At 39.4% G+C, this 16005-nt stretch overlaps 1 protein-coding gene across 3 annotated transcripts in view; it reads left to right on the forward strand.

Moving 5' to 3' along the window:
• TBL1XR1 (TBL1X/Y related 1) overlaps positions 1 to 15312 on the forward strand; it is a 109888-nt gene extending 94576 nt beyond the window's left edge. For all 3 annotated transcript variants that reach the window (XM_082288224.1, XM_082288223.1, XM_082288225.1), the window contains 10 exons: positions 69 to 210; positions 521 to 584; positions 686 to 783; positions 2522 to 2582; positions 3762 to 3883; positions 4366 to 4440; positions 6846 to 6973; positions 7150 to 7315; positions 8184 to 8285; positions 10043 to 15312. In XM_082288224.1, coding sequence (XP_082144350.1) covers positions 69 to 210; positions 521 to 584; positions 686 to 783; positions 2522 to 2582; positions 3762 to 3883; positions 4366 to 4440; positions 6846 to 6973; positions 7150 to 7315; positions 8184 to 8285; positions 10043 to 10069 — 985 coding nt within the window. In that variant the 3' untranslated portion in view covers positions 10070 to 15312. The remainder of the gene's footprint in view (positions 1 to 68; positions 211 to 520; positions 585 to 685; positions 784 to 2521; positions 2583 to 3761; positions 3884 to 4365; positions 4441 to 6845; positions 6974 to 7149; positions 7316 to 8183; positions 8286 to 10042) is intronic.
• The last annotated feature ends 693 nt before the right edge of the window (positions 15313 to 16005 follow it).

The following is a 16005-nucleotide window of genomic DNA, read 5'->3' on the forward strand; positions in this document are numbered from 1 at the left end:
TACACGAAATAAATGGCATTGCCCATGTTGAAATGGCAGGATCTCTCTCCCCACTGGCTGTTTTGCAGATCTGGCGATTCGACAGCGCGGATATGGAACCTCAGTGAGAACAGCACGAGCGGCTCCACGCAGCTGGTGCTGCGGCACTGCATCCGGGAAGGGGGGCAGGATGTACCCAGCAACAAGGACGTGACATCGCTGGATTGGAATGTGAGTACAAACGGCAGCGCTCAAAATGCTCCCAGGAAATGCTCCCAGGAACATCGTGCCTACAGCACCTCCTGGTCCAATCCTCAGTGACAGCAGCGGGGTCCTCTGTGGCAGCACCAGGAATGTTTCTTTACTTTGAGCAGTGTAGTAACTTCTTCTGTTGTACTTCAGGAACTTCTTTTTAATAAGCTGCAATCAATGAAATAAATATCGTAAATCCCACGCAGATCTATCCTTCCTCAAATTTGCTTTGTGCTCTTTAGCTTTGATTTATGCAGTAAAAATAAATAAATAACTTTTTCGCTGACAGAGTGAAGGTACACTTCTAGCAACTGGGTCTTATGATGGCTTTGCAAGGATATGGACTAAAGATGGTAAGCAAAATACTTTTTAATTTACAATATATTTTCCTATATTGTGGCTCACAGCATAGTTTTTTATTTTTTAATGTATTCATATCAATATAAATTTTCAGGTAATCTTGCCAGCACCTTAGGGCAACATAAAGGTCCTATATTTGCGTTAAAATGGAACAAGAAAGGAAACTTCATTTTAAGTGCAGGAGTGGACAAGGTGAGATAATCTTTGGTAAAATTAAAATTCTTTCCTTCACGGTTATAATCTAACTGTAAGCAAAATAGCAAAACTATGCAAAGTAAGTAAATGAAACTAAAGGCATGGGATGTAAATATGTGCTTACAAAGATCTTGTTATGCTTAGCTATGTTTCCTTGGGTTTTATAGTAGTTTATTGAGATATTATAATTTCTTAGATTTCAGTGTCTGTGGATCTCTTTCCATTAGATAAGCCTGAATTGGAAAGTAAGTGCATTGAAACCAGAAACATTCAATTTATTGTAAAACCAAACCATGTAAAATCCAGTGGACACTTCATGCAAAGCCTCAGGAAAAAGAAAATTGTACTAGAGGAATAGGTTCAGGCTGAGTTGGATATAAGTCAAACCTGAGAATGATTAAAAAGATTAGAGCTGGACTATACAGAGAATTGATATATGTGACTGGGGAGGTGCCAGTGGTGTAATGCCATGGAGCTCATTGTTTGACTGTTTTATTTTACATCTCTAAACAAATTAGGCTCACAAGGTCTTTCAGTTCAGAGCTGCTGTTAGTGTGAGAGGTTTTATGAATGGTAGGAAGGGCACAGAGTGATGAGAAATGGACTTAAAGTGAATTCAAAGAATCAAATAGACTATTGCAAGAGTAAAGAGAGTTGATTTTTTCCTCTGTAACTGATTCAAGGTGCAGAAGTTGGCATAGGTTTTCTCTTAGTGAGAGTGGCAAACTGTAACCTCATTACAACCACTTAAAACTGGCAGTGTCACTGCAAAGTAGTAAATTTTCTCCATTATTTGTTTTTTTGGGTTTTTTTTCCTGCGTGCATTTACCTGGTTTGCTTTAGTAGCCAGCTTTATAAATGCTTATGCTGGCACAAGGGAAGGAAAATTTTATGTCTCAGAGCATGGAAAGGATGTGTTTACTCTTTTGGCAGCTGTGATGGTTATGCCAGTTTTTAAATATTTGTGGAGGTACAGCTTTCATTTGCAGGAAAATAATGAAGGAAGAAATAGAAGCCTCATTTCAGTCAATAAAACTTCTTAGACAAACTGAGATTATGCTTTGAAAAATATTCTGCATTAGCAGAGAGAATGACTCAAACCTTAGGCTCCTTTTCCATAATTAATTTATGTGGTCAGTTCATGCTTCCATTGAATTTGGCATCAAAATTTTCATTGATCATTGAGGTAGGCCAGGGACTTTGGCATATAATATAATGATCATAAGATACTAATTTTGTCATGTAAGATTTCTTTAACCAGAAGGTTTTCAAAGTATTGGCAGAGAACAACTTAGAATGAAATTACACCCTTAAATCTCTCAGTATGTGACTAATTGTTAATAACATCTCCTTAGGGACACGTGAGTAGCTGATATTACAATTTGAATATACAAGTATTTGAAATTAAAATAGGCATGTGGAATGGATTACAAGAATATAAATAGGACTAAGGGGATAAAACTGGTTAAAAACCCACAAATTCCTTTTTCCCTCCAGACCCCAAAATTTTGTGACTAAACACCTTTCTAATGCAATCTTAAGTGTTCTACTGTTGTCCGTACATCTATTACTATTTCTTTTAGTACTGGGTAAAACTCTAGAAATGTATAATCAAGAGCAGGTTTGGGTGATGGGGAGCAGGGCAGGTATTCTCATACTTGAGAGTGGTGGTAGTTGTGGGGAAATTAGCAATTTGTACAAGTTTGTTCAATGTTTATTTTTCTGTTTAACACAGACCACAATTATTTGGGATGCCCACACTGGTGAAGCCAAGCAGCAGTTTCCTTTTCATTCTGGTAAGTCTTGATTTTATCATTCAGGTTTTGTCATCTGAAAAGACAAAAAGGTGTTATTTTTAAAAATAAATTTTAAAATCTGATGTTTATTCTGCTTATTTGCATCATTTTAAAATCTTACAGGTAGTCCTGGGTTACTGACTGCTGTATTTGAATTTTGAGAATGTAAACAAAGCTAGATTTGTTCTGATTTTATAACTTGCAGTTTTACTGCAGTTCCATGAAAGTCATAAGAGATAAATAATCCAAGTATTTCTGACTTTCTGTAGTATGGTGGCAGATAAATCAAGTGGGTGGGCCACAAGGGATTTGTGTTTATCACCTAAGGACCACATTTGCCATCCTCCTGGTGCGGTAATCCCACCCCACTTCCCATTGTTCTGCTGTCCCCAGCTTGTTTGGCCAAACCAGCTGAAAGCTGTTCCCTGGCCAGCTGGGGTGGGAGTGCAGGAGGTCAGACAAATTGCTTTGTGGGCTGCATGCTGAGCAATCCTGCCAGAATCAGCTGGAAAACAGAATGGAGAGGATGACAGACGTGTCATTGAAGGGCCTTTAAGAAACGTGTCTTGCTCCCACTTTTTATTCCGCTCATGCCACGTTTCCAGTGCCATGACAGCAGTCAACAACATCAACTCAGCATTTACTCCAAGCAGTTGTCTGTGCAATTTGCCATAAACAGCTGTCTTGATCAGGTGGAATATGTTGCCCATGATTAAGTTTCAAGTTACCACACCTTACAATGCTGGAATTAAGAAAGGAATAAATCTTTACCCTTCCATGGCTGCCATCCCTGAGCACGAGCAGCAGTTGTTGGTGGAGATGAGCTCACGCATGATGATGTGTGAAGTTGTGGGAACCTGTTCCTTGTGCTGACTCCTGAGATTTGTTTGTAGATGGCTTAAGTACAGCTTGATGTCCTGCTGCACTGTCTTCTGTATAACTTTGATTTCAAATATGTTCCATATTATGATGATTTACATTAAATTTGTTCCATTTTGCGTAAGACTTGTTTGGGCTGCATTTCTTCCTGTTCACAGTGTTTATCTTGAGAACTAACTGCTGTAAAATTAATGATTGTTTCCTGTTGGCTTTTGTTCCAGGGTGGTACATGCTAAATTTGCACATCAAATTCCTGCAGAATGCATACTGTAGCTTTAAATATCTTCCTTTTTCTTTTAGCACCAGCATTAGATGTTGATTGGCAGAGTAACAACACATTTGCCTCTTGCAGTACAGACATGTGTATTCACGTTTGTAAACTAGGACAAGACAGGCCCATCAAAACCTTCCAGGGTCACACGGTAAGTACTGCAAAAAGGGGGTTGCTCTGTGATATTTTTATTGGTGAGAGTTTGGGGGCTCAGTAAATTTACCAGTACCCAGCACTTGTATAATGGTTGATTGTTGGCTACAGGCAGTAGATGCACACATAGGTAGTTGTGGTTAAGGTTTTATGGTAATCACAGTCTCTGTGACTATCAGGACGATTCTCAGCCCCGTGTGCAGCTTGTTTTACCAGTGTCAGGATGCAAAAGTGAGCTTTAGAAGAAGAAACATGGTAACTTCAAGACTTTGCCACATGGTGTACAAGTATGCATGGGAAATGTAATAAATGGATAGCAAAAAGCTGTTGTTGTTGAAGGCCAAGCTATGAATAAAAATTAAGTGCTAAAATCCTGACAATTATGCAAATGCTCATAACTGCTGTCCAGCTTCATCTTTTGTAAGCTGTCATTTGTAATGGAAGGGAAGACTCCAACTTACTCTCATTGTTCACTTTTAGAATGAAGTAAATGCAATCAAATGGGATCCAACTGGTAATCTGCTGGCATCCTGCTCTGATGACATGACTCTAAAGGTAATGGGAGTTCTGAGGCTGGTGCTTGTCCTTGTAGGACTCTGGAATGCACACCATGGAATGGACAATCCAGCAGTATTGCTGTACTTGCCGTGTGGTCCAATGTTTGTTCTTTTTTAATATAACAAGGTTAGGCAATCCTAGAAATCCTTGTTAATCAGAGCCAAGCTTTGGTCCAGAGAACTTGTTACAGGCTGCCAGCCTGAAACTTGGAGCATGATTTATTAGGTGCTTTTAGCTGTTTACAGAATCAGGTCATTAATCATTAAGCTCTCACGCCCGATGGTTGCTTTTGGTTAAAACAAAAAGTTGGAATGCATGTCATGTAACACATACAAGAATGGGTGACTTGCTCCTTTCCTGGTTTTATTCTGCTTTCCCCTTCTTTCTAGTTCAAATCTTTGGCATGTTTTTTCTTCAGAGGCTGTGTACACTCTTGGATTTTTCCAGTTCATCAGGAGTCATTCTGCAATTTTCAATCACACCTACACTTGTCCTCCAGATGATTCACAGCTACATTTCTTGTAGAACAGGGGCAAACTTGTGAGTGCAGAGGACACTGCAACTTACACACGTGACTTCAGGGCACACGAAGATCCTTACAAACCTGCCACCAGCAGAAATGAGGCTGTTCATGCCTGACAGACCTGTGCTGCTTCCATGGAACAGATGCTTTCTGTGACTCCTGCACTGCTTTACATTCACGGGGAGCTTTAGCACTATGCTTGGTAGAGTCTCAGGACACGTTTTTTACATTGACAGCACTGTCCTGCTAGTAGCCCTTGGGACAGTTAGTTCTATCCAGGTCACTGTTACTTAATCAGGGAATGGCTGAATGAGCAGCCACATATCCCTCGTACTGGCACACGGTCAGGCTCTGGCAAGGGAAGTCACCTTATCTAAATACAAACACTTAAGCATTAAGCCTTCTGTCTAGAGGTGGATGTCTAGACATCTCCAGTCAGCACTGCTGAAGAGCGAGTTATCCTTTCCTAAGTTAAGTGTCTTAAGTCAAGTGTGATAAGTAAACCCCTGAGAGCATCAGTTGTTCTCCCTTGGCAGTGGATGGAGTCAAAATAGCCAGCTTAAGCCAGGTATTTAATACTTAAAACAGCTGAAACTCCAGGGTGACAAATTCCAGTGTAGAGCTCGAGCTGTTGCTGCTGCCTCTCCATGAGTAGAGGTGATAACTGGGAATGTGTCAGCATTTGTGGGATTCAGGCATTAACTTCTTGGTGGCTGTTTCAAATTGAGCCCAGGCTGCAAAGAATGTTATAGTTTTGCTCAGGATTAGCTCAAACACCAAGTGCTGGGGGATGAGTCTACACATCACTAATCACTTGTGGATCCCTTACTTTTCAATGGCAGAGGGAATAAATACCAGGTTTGGAAGCACATGGAAGGGCTTAGTGATTTATTTACTTGCTTAGTTTCTATCTACAACTTGATGTTCTCTAGGGCAGCTGATACAGACTTTCATCCATGCTGGTTTTGGGATGAGAAGCTAGATTTTGATCCCATCAGTTTTAACTGGAAATACAATTTCAGTTCTGTCTGCACATTGAAAATCAATTTCCTCTTCAGCAAAGCAGCAGTTCTGAAAAGCACCATTTATTTAAACATGTACCTCAATTGCATCTTAAATACAGTTGGGCTTAAGCATGTTCCTGGTAGCTTTTTCTAACAAAAAGTGATCTAAAAGCATTACTGAAAGAGATACTATTTTAAAAACCATTCCGATGGTTATTTTCCATATCCAGTTTCACATGTAGAAAAAGGTATAAAAGCCTTCCAAAACCCCTTCTGTAGGAACAATGTAGACTCTTAATAGAATAAAGTTATTTTGTTTGTTGAGCATGGTCATACAGGAGTTGGAGTCCTCTAATGACCTCTGTGAAGTACTGAACACTGAAATCTGGCAACGCAAATGCTAATAAGTCAGGAAAATGCCATAGTGGTATTTGCATCTCTGGATTTGTAGGAAAACAGAAAATTTCTCTACTATCCCTTTATTTCACTCAGTCTGTGTAGCAAGAAGTTCATTTAAAAATAGGACCGTGATATTTTATCAACTCAGACATGAGCATTTACATATTGCTCTTCTCATTTCAGCATCTGCTCTCATCCCTGCACTTCTCAAGGGGTTTGCAGTTAACTCAGGCAGATTCATTTCTATAGGCAGCACCTTTATTACTCATTAACCTCTCTGGGAACTTATAACCCAAAGAATGAAAGGTCCTGGAATAATACTTGGCATCATTACTCTAGAAACCTAGCAATCATAGCAAATGTTTTGAGTGGCCTAAAAGGTAACAGCGTGCAAATGATACAGAAGAACCATGTCAAATGTATTTTAGTACAATATTGTGCTAAATTATTTGTGTTTTCTTCCCTTTTTATCGTAGATCTGGAGTATGAAACAAGACAGTTGTGTCCATGATTTACAAGCACACAACAAAGAAATTTATACTATCAAATGGAGTCCTACAGGACCAGGAACAAATAATCCAAATGCCAATCTTATGTTAGCAAGGTACTATTTAATCCTGGTTTTAAATGCTTGTTAAACATTATTTTTACTTCACTCTATAAATGTAAGTTCACAGAATGTTTTGAAGCACGTAGGATACTTTATCATATTCTGTTTGTATTAGCATCAAAGATATGTTGAATTGAGATGTAATTAATCTCTGTTTTTTTCCTTGACAGTGCATCCTTTGATTCTACTGTTAGGTTATGGGATGTAGACAGAGGAATTTGTATTCATACTCTGACAAAACATCAAGAACCTGTGTACAGTGTAGCTTTCAGTCCTGATGGCAGGTACCTGGCCAGTGGCTCCTTTGATAAATGTGTACACATCTGGAATACACAGGTATAGCTCTTCTCTCTGTTGAGAAGTTTGTGTTTTGGTCTTTTCCATCCTTCCAACCTTTGTTTTTCCATCATACTTCAGCCACAAAGAGCTTTGTCATTCCTAACACACTTGTTTTCTCTTTGTTCTAAGATTATTTCTTTTAATGGATGTACATTTAATTTCTCACTTTGAATGCTTGCCTATGGTAAAGTAGTACTTGTTTTTACATTGTCTTAGCACAAAAACCACAAACAAACCAAAAAGACCCAACCAAAAACTCACCGACAAAACCCCACATTCAGCAAGGTTTCTCCAAGAACATATTTCATCCAAAAATAGTATTTGTTAACTCTGAACTTTAAATTCCTGATAAAACGGGGTTTTTGTGAAAAATGATGACTCTGTAGACATACTAATCTGATTGGCTGTTCCACTGAATTTCACTGACAAACAAGAGAATATAGTTGAGGAAAGAGAATGATGACAAAGTGTTTCTATGTAACTTTCTCATAAAGGATGCTATTACTTGTTTTATATTTCTGGCAAAAAACCAAGGGCTTGTTATGTTTGAAAGTCTAAAGATGTTGTCAGGCATGATGCAGTCTCTGGCTACTGGGAATTGGGTATTAATTTCTGAAAGGCTCATTTTAGTAATTGGAAGTAGTCGTGACCATCCCCAGTTTTGCCTATCAAACACAGGAGCTCAAGGTGCAGTGGTTATGTCACATTCTTTAACAAGGTGCTGAGACCGTCCACAAGTCTCTCCTGGACCACTTTTCTCTGAGAATTTCAGCTTTTGAAAGCAGTGGGGAATTTTTACATGTACAAATTGTGCTTGTTCATTTTGATTTTGTTGTATTAATTACTTGGCTTGTCCCTTTTTTAGACAGGTGCCCTAGTTCACAGTTATCGGGGAACAGGAGGGATTTTTGAGGTTTGCTGGAATGCAGCAGGAGACAAAGTTGGAGCAAGTGCTTCAGATGGTTCAGTAAGTGTTGCTTGATTTGGTTGATGTTCTAATAACAAACATCTTCTGGTCATCTTTTAACCAACAATGGAGACAAAATTTCCTTCTCTAGCTGAAGGTTGAATACAGCCAGCTCACCTGTAGGTTTCCACCTGTAACCATGCTGTGATATTGTAAGGAGAATATCTTTATTCCAGTTTAAGGCATCACTGTTCTAAACCCCCCGAAAACCTCAGAAGGTGGAAATAACTCCAGTTTATGTTTTCTGTTCCTGCTGGGGTTTACTGTGTCAGTGTGTTCAGTGTGGCTGGTCTGGAAACAAATTTGTTTTTCTTTCTCTGCCCTTTTCAAGTGAAAAAGCTCAGTGTAGGTGATACTATTATAATGCATGACAGGAATGAAATACCTTCTGCATTGCATTCAACAGCAAAACAAAGTGCAGATTTCTAAATGCTTGTAATTAAAAAGTTCCTAGAAATGTCAGCAGCTATATATAGGTACCAGTCTGCTTACTTTGCTTAGAAAAAGCAGGGAATAAAATCATGTTTAACTAATCATGAATGCCCCCACTGTCATTTCACTGCAGGGTGTTGGAGCATCAGCTTCTGGCTGCTCTGACACTGTCCTGCAGAGAGCTGCAGTGGGATGGGAATGTGCAGGGTCTTCATAAGGAAGCACAGTCCTGGGGTTTCTGCTTGCCTCTCTCTGCCATTGTTTGCAAAGAAAGGAGAGGAGAGCCTAAGGAAAAGCAAAATTAAAACAAAATAAGGCTGATAAGGGAATTGTGTTTTGAAGTGCTCCAGCTTCCTTTAACAAACATCAGCAAAAAGCAATCCTGGCAGCTTAGTAGTGCAGAGTCTCAGGTGGTATTTTAACACAGGTGCCAAAGCATTTCCTTCCTGAACGCTCCATGCTGGTAAGTAAGGTTGTTTTGTTAGAGTTCAAAGCACAAAATAGGAAGTTCTGGATTTTAAGAAGCCTAAAGTCTAGACAATTAATTTTGATTGGTCTTTCATATCATTTTAGTCCTGTAACTATAGGCAATATCATAAAAGGAAAAAAACTCAAGGCATATCCTAAGTAGAAAATTAATTATCATTCCCCCCAGATGACCCTTTTTTATACATGCTGTGTGACCTTTCCAGTCCTCCAATTAATTTAGCCCAACAGGCTGATTGTACTTGGAATAGATTTGTTTTCATTTAGTTCCTGATATTTAAAAAAATGCTGGGCTTAATTTGTTCTATATTGTTTGCTACCAAAAACCCTTCTCATCCACTCTGTTTTAAATGTGCTTGCAGCTGGTATTATCTTGTGTGTGGTTATATTTTACTAATAGACTTCTACATCTGACAGACCCAAAAGCACTACTCAGTGGAGATTTTGGGAAGACTAAAACTCGAATTTGTACACCATTAAATGTTTTTCTCATCCATTTTAGTACTTGTCCACGTATTTTAATTTCATTTTATATTTTTACAAACTAGACTCGAGTAAGTTCTCAGCCTCACAGTATTAAATAACAGGCAAACAGCTTACATAAAATGTTGTTGCTGTTCTGATAGCAGTTCAGGAGACAGCAGTGCCCTTAGCACTGGAGCTGGCTGGGGGTTCATTTAGAGCTCACTTGGTCATTTTGATATTATTTAACCACTGTTAATAGATATAAGGTTAAGCTTACACAATCCATGTTGTAGGTTTTGCTCTGATACTTCACACAGAGTTGTAAAACCATGTGGTCTTGTGCAGCTGCTCTATCTGTGTCTCTCTCTTTGCAGGTTTGTGTATTAGACCTCCGGAAATAGCGCTCTTAGTTGGAAGCCATGGACCGACTATGAATGTGTACATAGCCAAAATGACTGTCCCTGACCCATGTACTGCTATAGTCCCAATCGAACCATGGCCAGTCCACTACAGCCAAATGTAAAAGAAATATATACATATACTGTATATAAAAAAAAAAGGAGAAAAAAAAAAAAAGGAAAAAAAAAAAAATTACACCCTGAAGAGGATGACAGAGTTTTGTCACAGCTTGTGAATCCTGTTCACCAAGTGCTGGAATCTGCTGTGCCCCAAAATAACATTTAAAGGTTTTGGATATGAAAACCAGAAGAGAGCGAGAGAGAGAGAGAAATATACCATATACAAGAGCAGACCCATATACATACCAAATTCAGAAGATACTAATGGCAGCCTTCATTACCCCTTCCCCCATGAAATCCATTCTCACGTGGATTGTGGGGTATTTTTGTTTTCCTTCTCAGTAGTTGAGCAGTTTGTGTGTACAGAGAAAATGGACTTACAGAAATCTGCAGCAGTAGTTTTTTCTTTGCTTTTAAACATTGGGTTTTCTGTTTTGTTTTGGTTAAGTTTACGAATGCATGAAGTAAGGGAGTGAATTAATTTCTTGTTTATATCTTTTTCACCTTGGGAAAAAAAAAAAAGGCGTTTCTTTGAAACATGTTTTGATGCATTCTTTGAAGAGGTAGTTTGAACCTGATAACATTTGGTACATTTTGTGGCTCCCAGAGCACAATTTCTTTGAACAGAGGGAGGGTGGAAAAGGGATTAGGGAGAGAGAAGAAAAAAAAAAAAATTCCTTCTTTGCGGCATGATATTTCACATCCTTCTCATCTACGAAGTATGATGGAAATGGGTATAATGCTATGTTTGATTTTCTGGTGACATGGCTGAAATGCAGTAATTTCTTATTTGGGACATAATTCTGCCAAACTTAAAAACAGAAGGGCACAAAAACACAGGAGAAAAAAAAACCAGGGATGCAAAAAAAAAAAAAGGAAAAAAAAGAGGAAAAATGCATCTTCTGTTGTTTTAAAACCATAGCTAAAATATGGTTAAATTGTGCACTATTGTGAAAAGGAGCAAAGTATAGCTGGGGGATTTTGTTTAAGAGGTTAAGATCTTTCTGGACAAGGGTTCATGCCACAGCTTCTTTGAGAGTTGCCCATCATTATTTGTAGGAGCTTAGATGTATAATTGTAACCAAACTCCAGTATTAAAAGTATTTCATGTAATTTTTCTTTATTAAAATAAAATCTTTGGCATATATTTGATAACACTGCCATTAAGAGGCAAAATGTTTACTACCTTAGATTTAAAAAAAAAAAACTTAAACAGAGGACTTGCTTCAAGTTTATTTTAATAGCAGTGATTCAGCTTATTTAAGAGATGAATACTTGCACTAATTCCCCTGCTGCTCCAGTCCTGCAGTTTATTGTATCTTGTGACTACATTTTTTTCCAAATATAGGGTAGATGTAAGCTGCTATTTTTTTAATAATCACTACTATATAGTGTCTTTTACTCTGTTTACAATATCAAGTATTTTTCTTACAATGACAGATGTATATGGCAAACCTTTTTCTGCTCATGTGATTAAAAGTATACTAATAGTGATTTTATTTGTAAATGATAGCATGAGGTTGTGTTTATGTGTATGTGTAGTCAAAAAGGTTGCATCATGTCTTGCATAAGATTCCAAGAGTGTAAATTTATAGAAAGAGAGGTTGTCAAATTTATGTCACAGACATTTTACTTAAGGAATGGTTTATATTACAGAGCTTTGCAAAGTTATCAGTTTTATAACACTATTTCAATCACAATTAATTTTGTGGCTTATGATTGTTAGTCTCTAACCTATTTTTTTATTCGTTTGGGGTTTTTTTTCCCCCCCTCCAAGTTAAATATAAATTCATCTAATTGAGATAATGCAGCTTTGACATTTTAACCATTGTTCTTTAGGCATCAATTTCTGCTATTTCCATGAAATAAACATGACTTGAAGCAAGTCTGAGTTTGGCTAAGGTAGGGTAGCAATTTGCCAGTGGTAAAGACAAGTCAACAATACATTGTTTATATATACCCCAGGATTATACTGCTATCATACACAGTGTTTAAAACCAACACCAAGTCATATCCATAAAGACAGTTATCCATGGTGGTTCTGTGCCAGCTATTTTTAGGGTTTTGGAACATATTGCGAATGTTTAGAGCAATTACCCTGTGAGTTACAATATGTAGGAAACCTAATATATTGAGTGTCTGGCACTTGAAATATTGCTTTTATTGCTGGAGGTCCATGACTGTGGCTGACCTCTGTCATTTAATGAAAAAAAATAAAAATAAAAAAAAAATTCTGTGCAATAATTTTAAACTGTGCTCCCAGGAATAGACACAAATGTTTTGAGTATGTTTAAGCTGCATTTTTTGTTTAGCAATGCATTTGTCAATTGCACTGAATTTAAATCTGAAAGTCAGAAGTGATTCTTGATAGTACTTTTGTATTTTAATATGGACAGTTTATTCATTTTCATAAAAGTTATTGGATGATTCTTTCAGCCAATCTAAACAATTGTGGTGGAATTCTGTGACATAGCTGCAAAATCACACAGCCATGTTTTAGGGTATTGCCATTTTCCTCTTTCTCAATCATCAGCTGTTTTGGTTGTAATTCTAGTTGCTTCAGCATAGCATCGCACACTCAGAAATAGAGAACACCAGAGCTTCAGTGTGTCCAGGCCAGGGCTGTCAGGTGCTGGCTCCGGCAGGAACGTCGGCTCCGTTGGCTCCAGCGCTCCGGCTGCGCGGGCGGAGCCCCTGCCCGGCGAGGGCCAGCAGTGCCCACTGCCACGGGGCCAGGCCAGCGGCCCCGAGCCGAGGTGTGGCCGTAGCTGTCCTGCTGTCCTGCCTCGCATGCCACAGTGCTGCTCCTGCTCCCGCCGCCCCGCACGCCCGGAGCCGCCGCAGGCCGGGTGCGCCGGGTTCTGCCATCCTGCCAACCAAAACCGAGACAAAACCACCACAGAACCGTGACGTTAATTACTGTCTTTTATAGCACAAAGGCCTCGTGTTCCAGGGTGAGGTGGACTGTCCAAATTGCTCCTTTCAAAGGGGAAGCCATATGGCAGCAAGGCCCTGACTTTGTGTAGCATGTACATACATGCTCAGTCTTACAGATGGAGTCATTCCTATTTTTATCAGCTCAACGCAGTAACAGGCAAATATCCAAACAGAGGATAAAAGGAAGGGCAAGAGCTGGGCTCAGAATTAATGATGGGGTAAGAAATGAACTGCTCTTGAGTTCGCTGTCTTTCTGTGCGTCCATCTCAGAATCCCGTTTCTCATTTTTGCATGACCAGATCCAGGTTTCTGTAGAGTTCGTCTTTTTCTATTTTTACTTTACCTTTTTCTGCATTTTTAAATTGATGTAAAGATTCCCAACCAGTGGGCTTTTTAGTGTAGTTAAGAGAATATCTAGGTCTTCATAAAAGCTTTTTTAGACTCTTTGTAATGTTGATAAACTGAGTTTATTCTGGGACTACCATTGTGCAGGGTTATTTAGCATGTCTACTAGATGATTGGAAATCTTATATGAAACACTAAAAGTGCCTCTTTTTCTGGGTTGGGTGGAGGGGAGGTAGTAGTTACCAGAGTCAGAACGACATGGCATTTTGAAGCATGTTTCTTGATTTTGTGACACTTTAATGCATCTTGAGAGAAAGGCCAAAGATTTCTACCAATTTTAATTGATTTTCATTTTAAAAAGCACTCCTTTTTCCTTACACTGCTTACCTCATGCTAGGGCGTCTGGTGGGGCGTTGTACCTTGGGAATGTCCTTTGTGTTTAGGGAGAACAGTGGGTGGCACGGGGTGGCCATGCCGGTTTGCCAGCAGAGTGGCCTCAGCCGGTGACACGTTCAACTCTGCTGAGGGAAGGAGTTTCATTACCGCTGCAAACTGGGGGGTTCAGCCTGTACATACAAGGTTGTCCGGTTTTGTCTGTTTAGTGAAGAGAGGAGCCTTGGGACCTGATTCTTCCAGTCTTTACTTCACCAGAAATCCCTTTGTCTGTCACTTCATGAGGAACCCCGAGCGCTGGAGGTGCCGGGGCCGTGCCGTAGCCCCAGTGTGGGTAAAATGAGCCACATCCCCCTCAAGCCGAGGGTCCCTCGGTGTCCACGGGGTTTTACCAGAGCAGGGCCTGCCGGATTTAGCCCAGTGTTCCTTTTTGGCTGACGAGCGGGATAGCTCCTCCCTTCCCAAAGCCCCGTAGAGCCAGCCCCCAGTGGGATTACTTCCACACTCTCCAGACGCCTGAAGAAAGCAGAAGCAACATTGTGGCATGTTAGAAGCAAATATGGCTTCGGGAGACAGCAGTAAATCTCCATCAAGATCCCTGACATTTTCCGTAGGGAGAGAGACATGGAGCAGTCCTCACTTCTCCCTCTAGAGAAAGCTCTGAAATACCACGAGCTGTGAAAGTGTGACTGTCTTCACTGTCAGTCTGGTGGGAGGCAGACAAACCAGGAAAATCTGCCTTTTCGAGTGGATTGCAGATTTAGTGTTAATAGTGCTTCAGATCAGTAGTTTTGAGTACATAATTCGCTTTCTCTGCCTTTAAGTTTGAAGCTTGACAATAACTTGAGGCATGTTTTGGTTTTGTTTTGTTTGTTTTTTTATTTTTAAATAATCATTCATTTTTACTTCATAATGTTTTTTGACATTTGTGGGTAAATACAAGAAAACAGTCTGCATGTTGTTGCTAGTCCAGTGTACTTTGCAATCTTGTCCTCAACAGACTGCAGTGTGCAGAACAGTAATTCTAGAATACAGAAGTAATTTTCTCTCTCTCCTGACATTGACATTGTAGTTGTAATGGTTTCATTTGGAGTTACAAATCCTTTGGGTCTAATTCTGTGAGCCTACCTATAGCACTGGATTAAAATGTCTGCATCATTTCTTCAGTTATCCAGTTAAACTACAACTGTTGTAAAAGTGTAAACCAGCCCATGACAGTTTTTTGTACTTGTTTAAAGGACTTTTATTGTTCAGTTTTCATGATTATTGTCTAAAGAAGACTGATATAGATGTTCTATACTGTCCTGGACCATGTTAATTACACTTTATGATGTATTTTGGTTCTACATCACAATGATTTGTCCCCAAGGCCCTTATATCCCTTCTAGGCACATTTTCTGTTGCAGTTTCCCTTTGCATTGTATTGCTTTGACAACTGTAATTTGAATCAGATCTGAAAGAGGTCCAGAATAAAATATATTTTGATATTACCTTGGCTGAATGTTATATAACCAGTACTTTTAAATGTTTGGGATGGAAGATTTGCAGATCATTAGGCTGGGGAAGTGACAGACTAAAACACTATTTTTAATATTTAGTTTGGCACATTTTCAGGTAAGACAAGGTGCAAACAGCAGCAGGAGGTAATTCACTGTGTGGCTGTAGGATCTTTGTGAGCACACAGTAGATCCTGTGATGGTGACACCATCCCCTGCCACCATGTCCTGCTGTTCCATTTAGGGAAACTGATTTATTTTGTGTTTCACATGCTCCATCTTCCCCTCCCCCCTACACCTGTGGAACAGAAGCAGAGTCCAGTGGTGCTCACAGCTGCACCCCAGCTGTGTGGAAGGTTCTGGAGGTGTGGGAGCAGCTCCTTCGTGGTGATGGAATCTCACGTCAGGGAGATCTGGTGTTACAGAGCAACTCAATTTGGTTGTGCAGAGCAACGTTGTTTGTGTTACTGTATTTCAGATGTGTGAAACCATTTAGATTCCCATGTGAGATAGCATACATCCATCATACATATAATGATGTTTTAATTCATTCAGAACTGTGGGTCATGTCATAATCCAGGTGAGGGAACCTGGACAGTTTATTTTCAATGTGTCCAGAACTTTATGGTGAAATTGCTGCTTTTTCTT

The sequence above is a fragment of the Coloeus monedula genome (genome assembly GCF_965178545.1).
Source record: "Coloeus monedula genome assembly, chromosome: 10".
Classification (NCBI taxonomy): domain Eukaryota; kingdom Metazoa; phylum Chordata; class Aves; order Passeriformes; family Corvidae; genus Coloeus; species Coloeus monedula.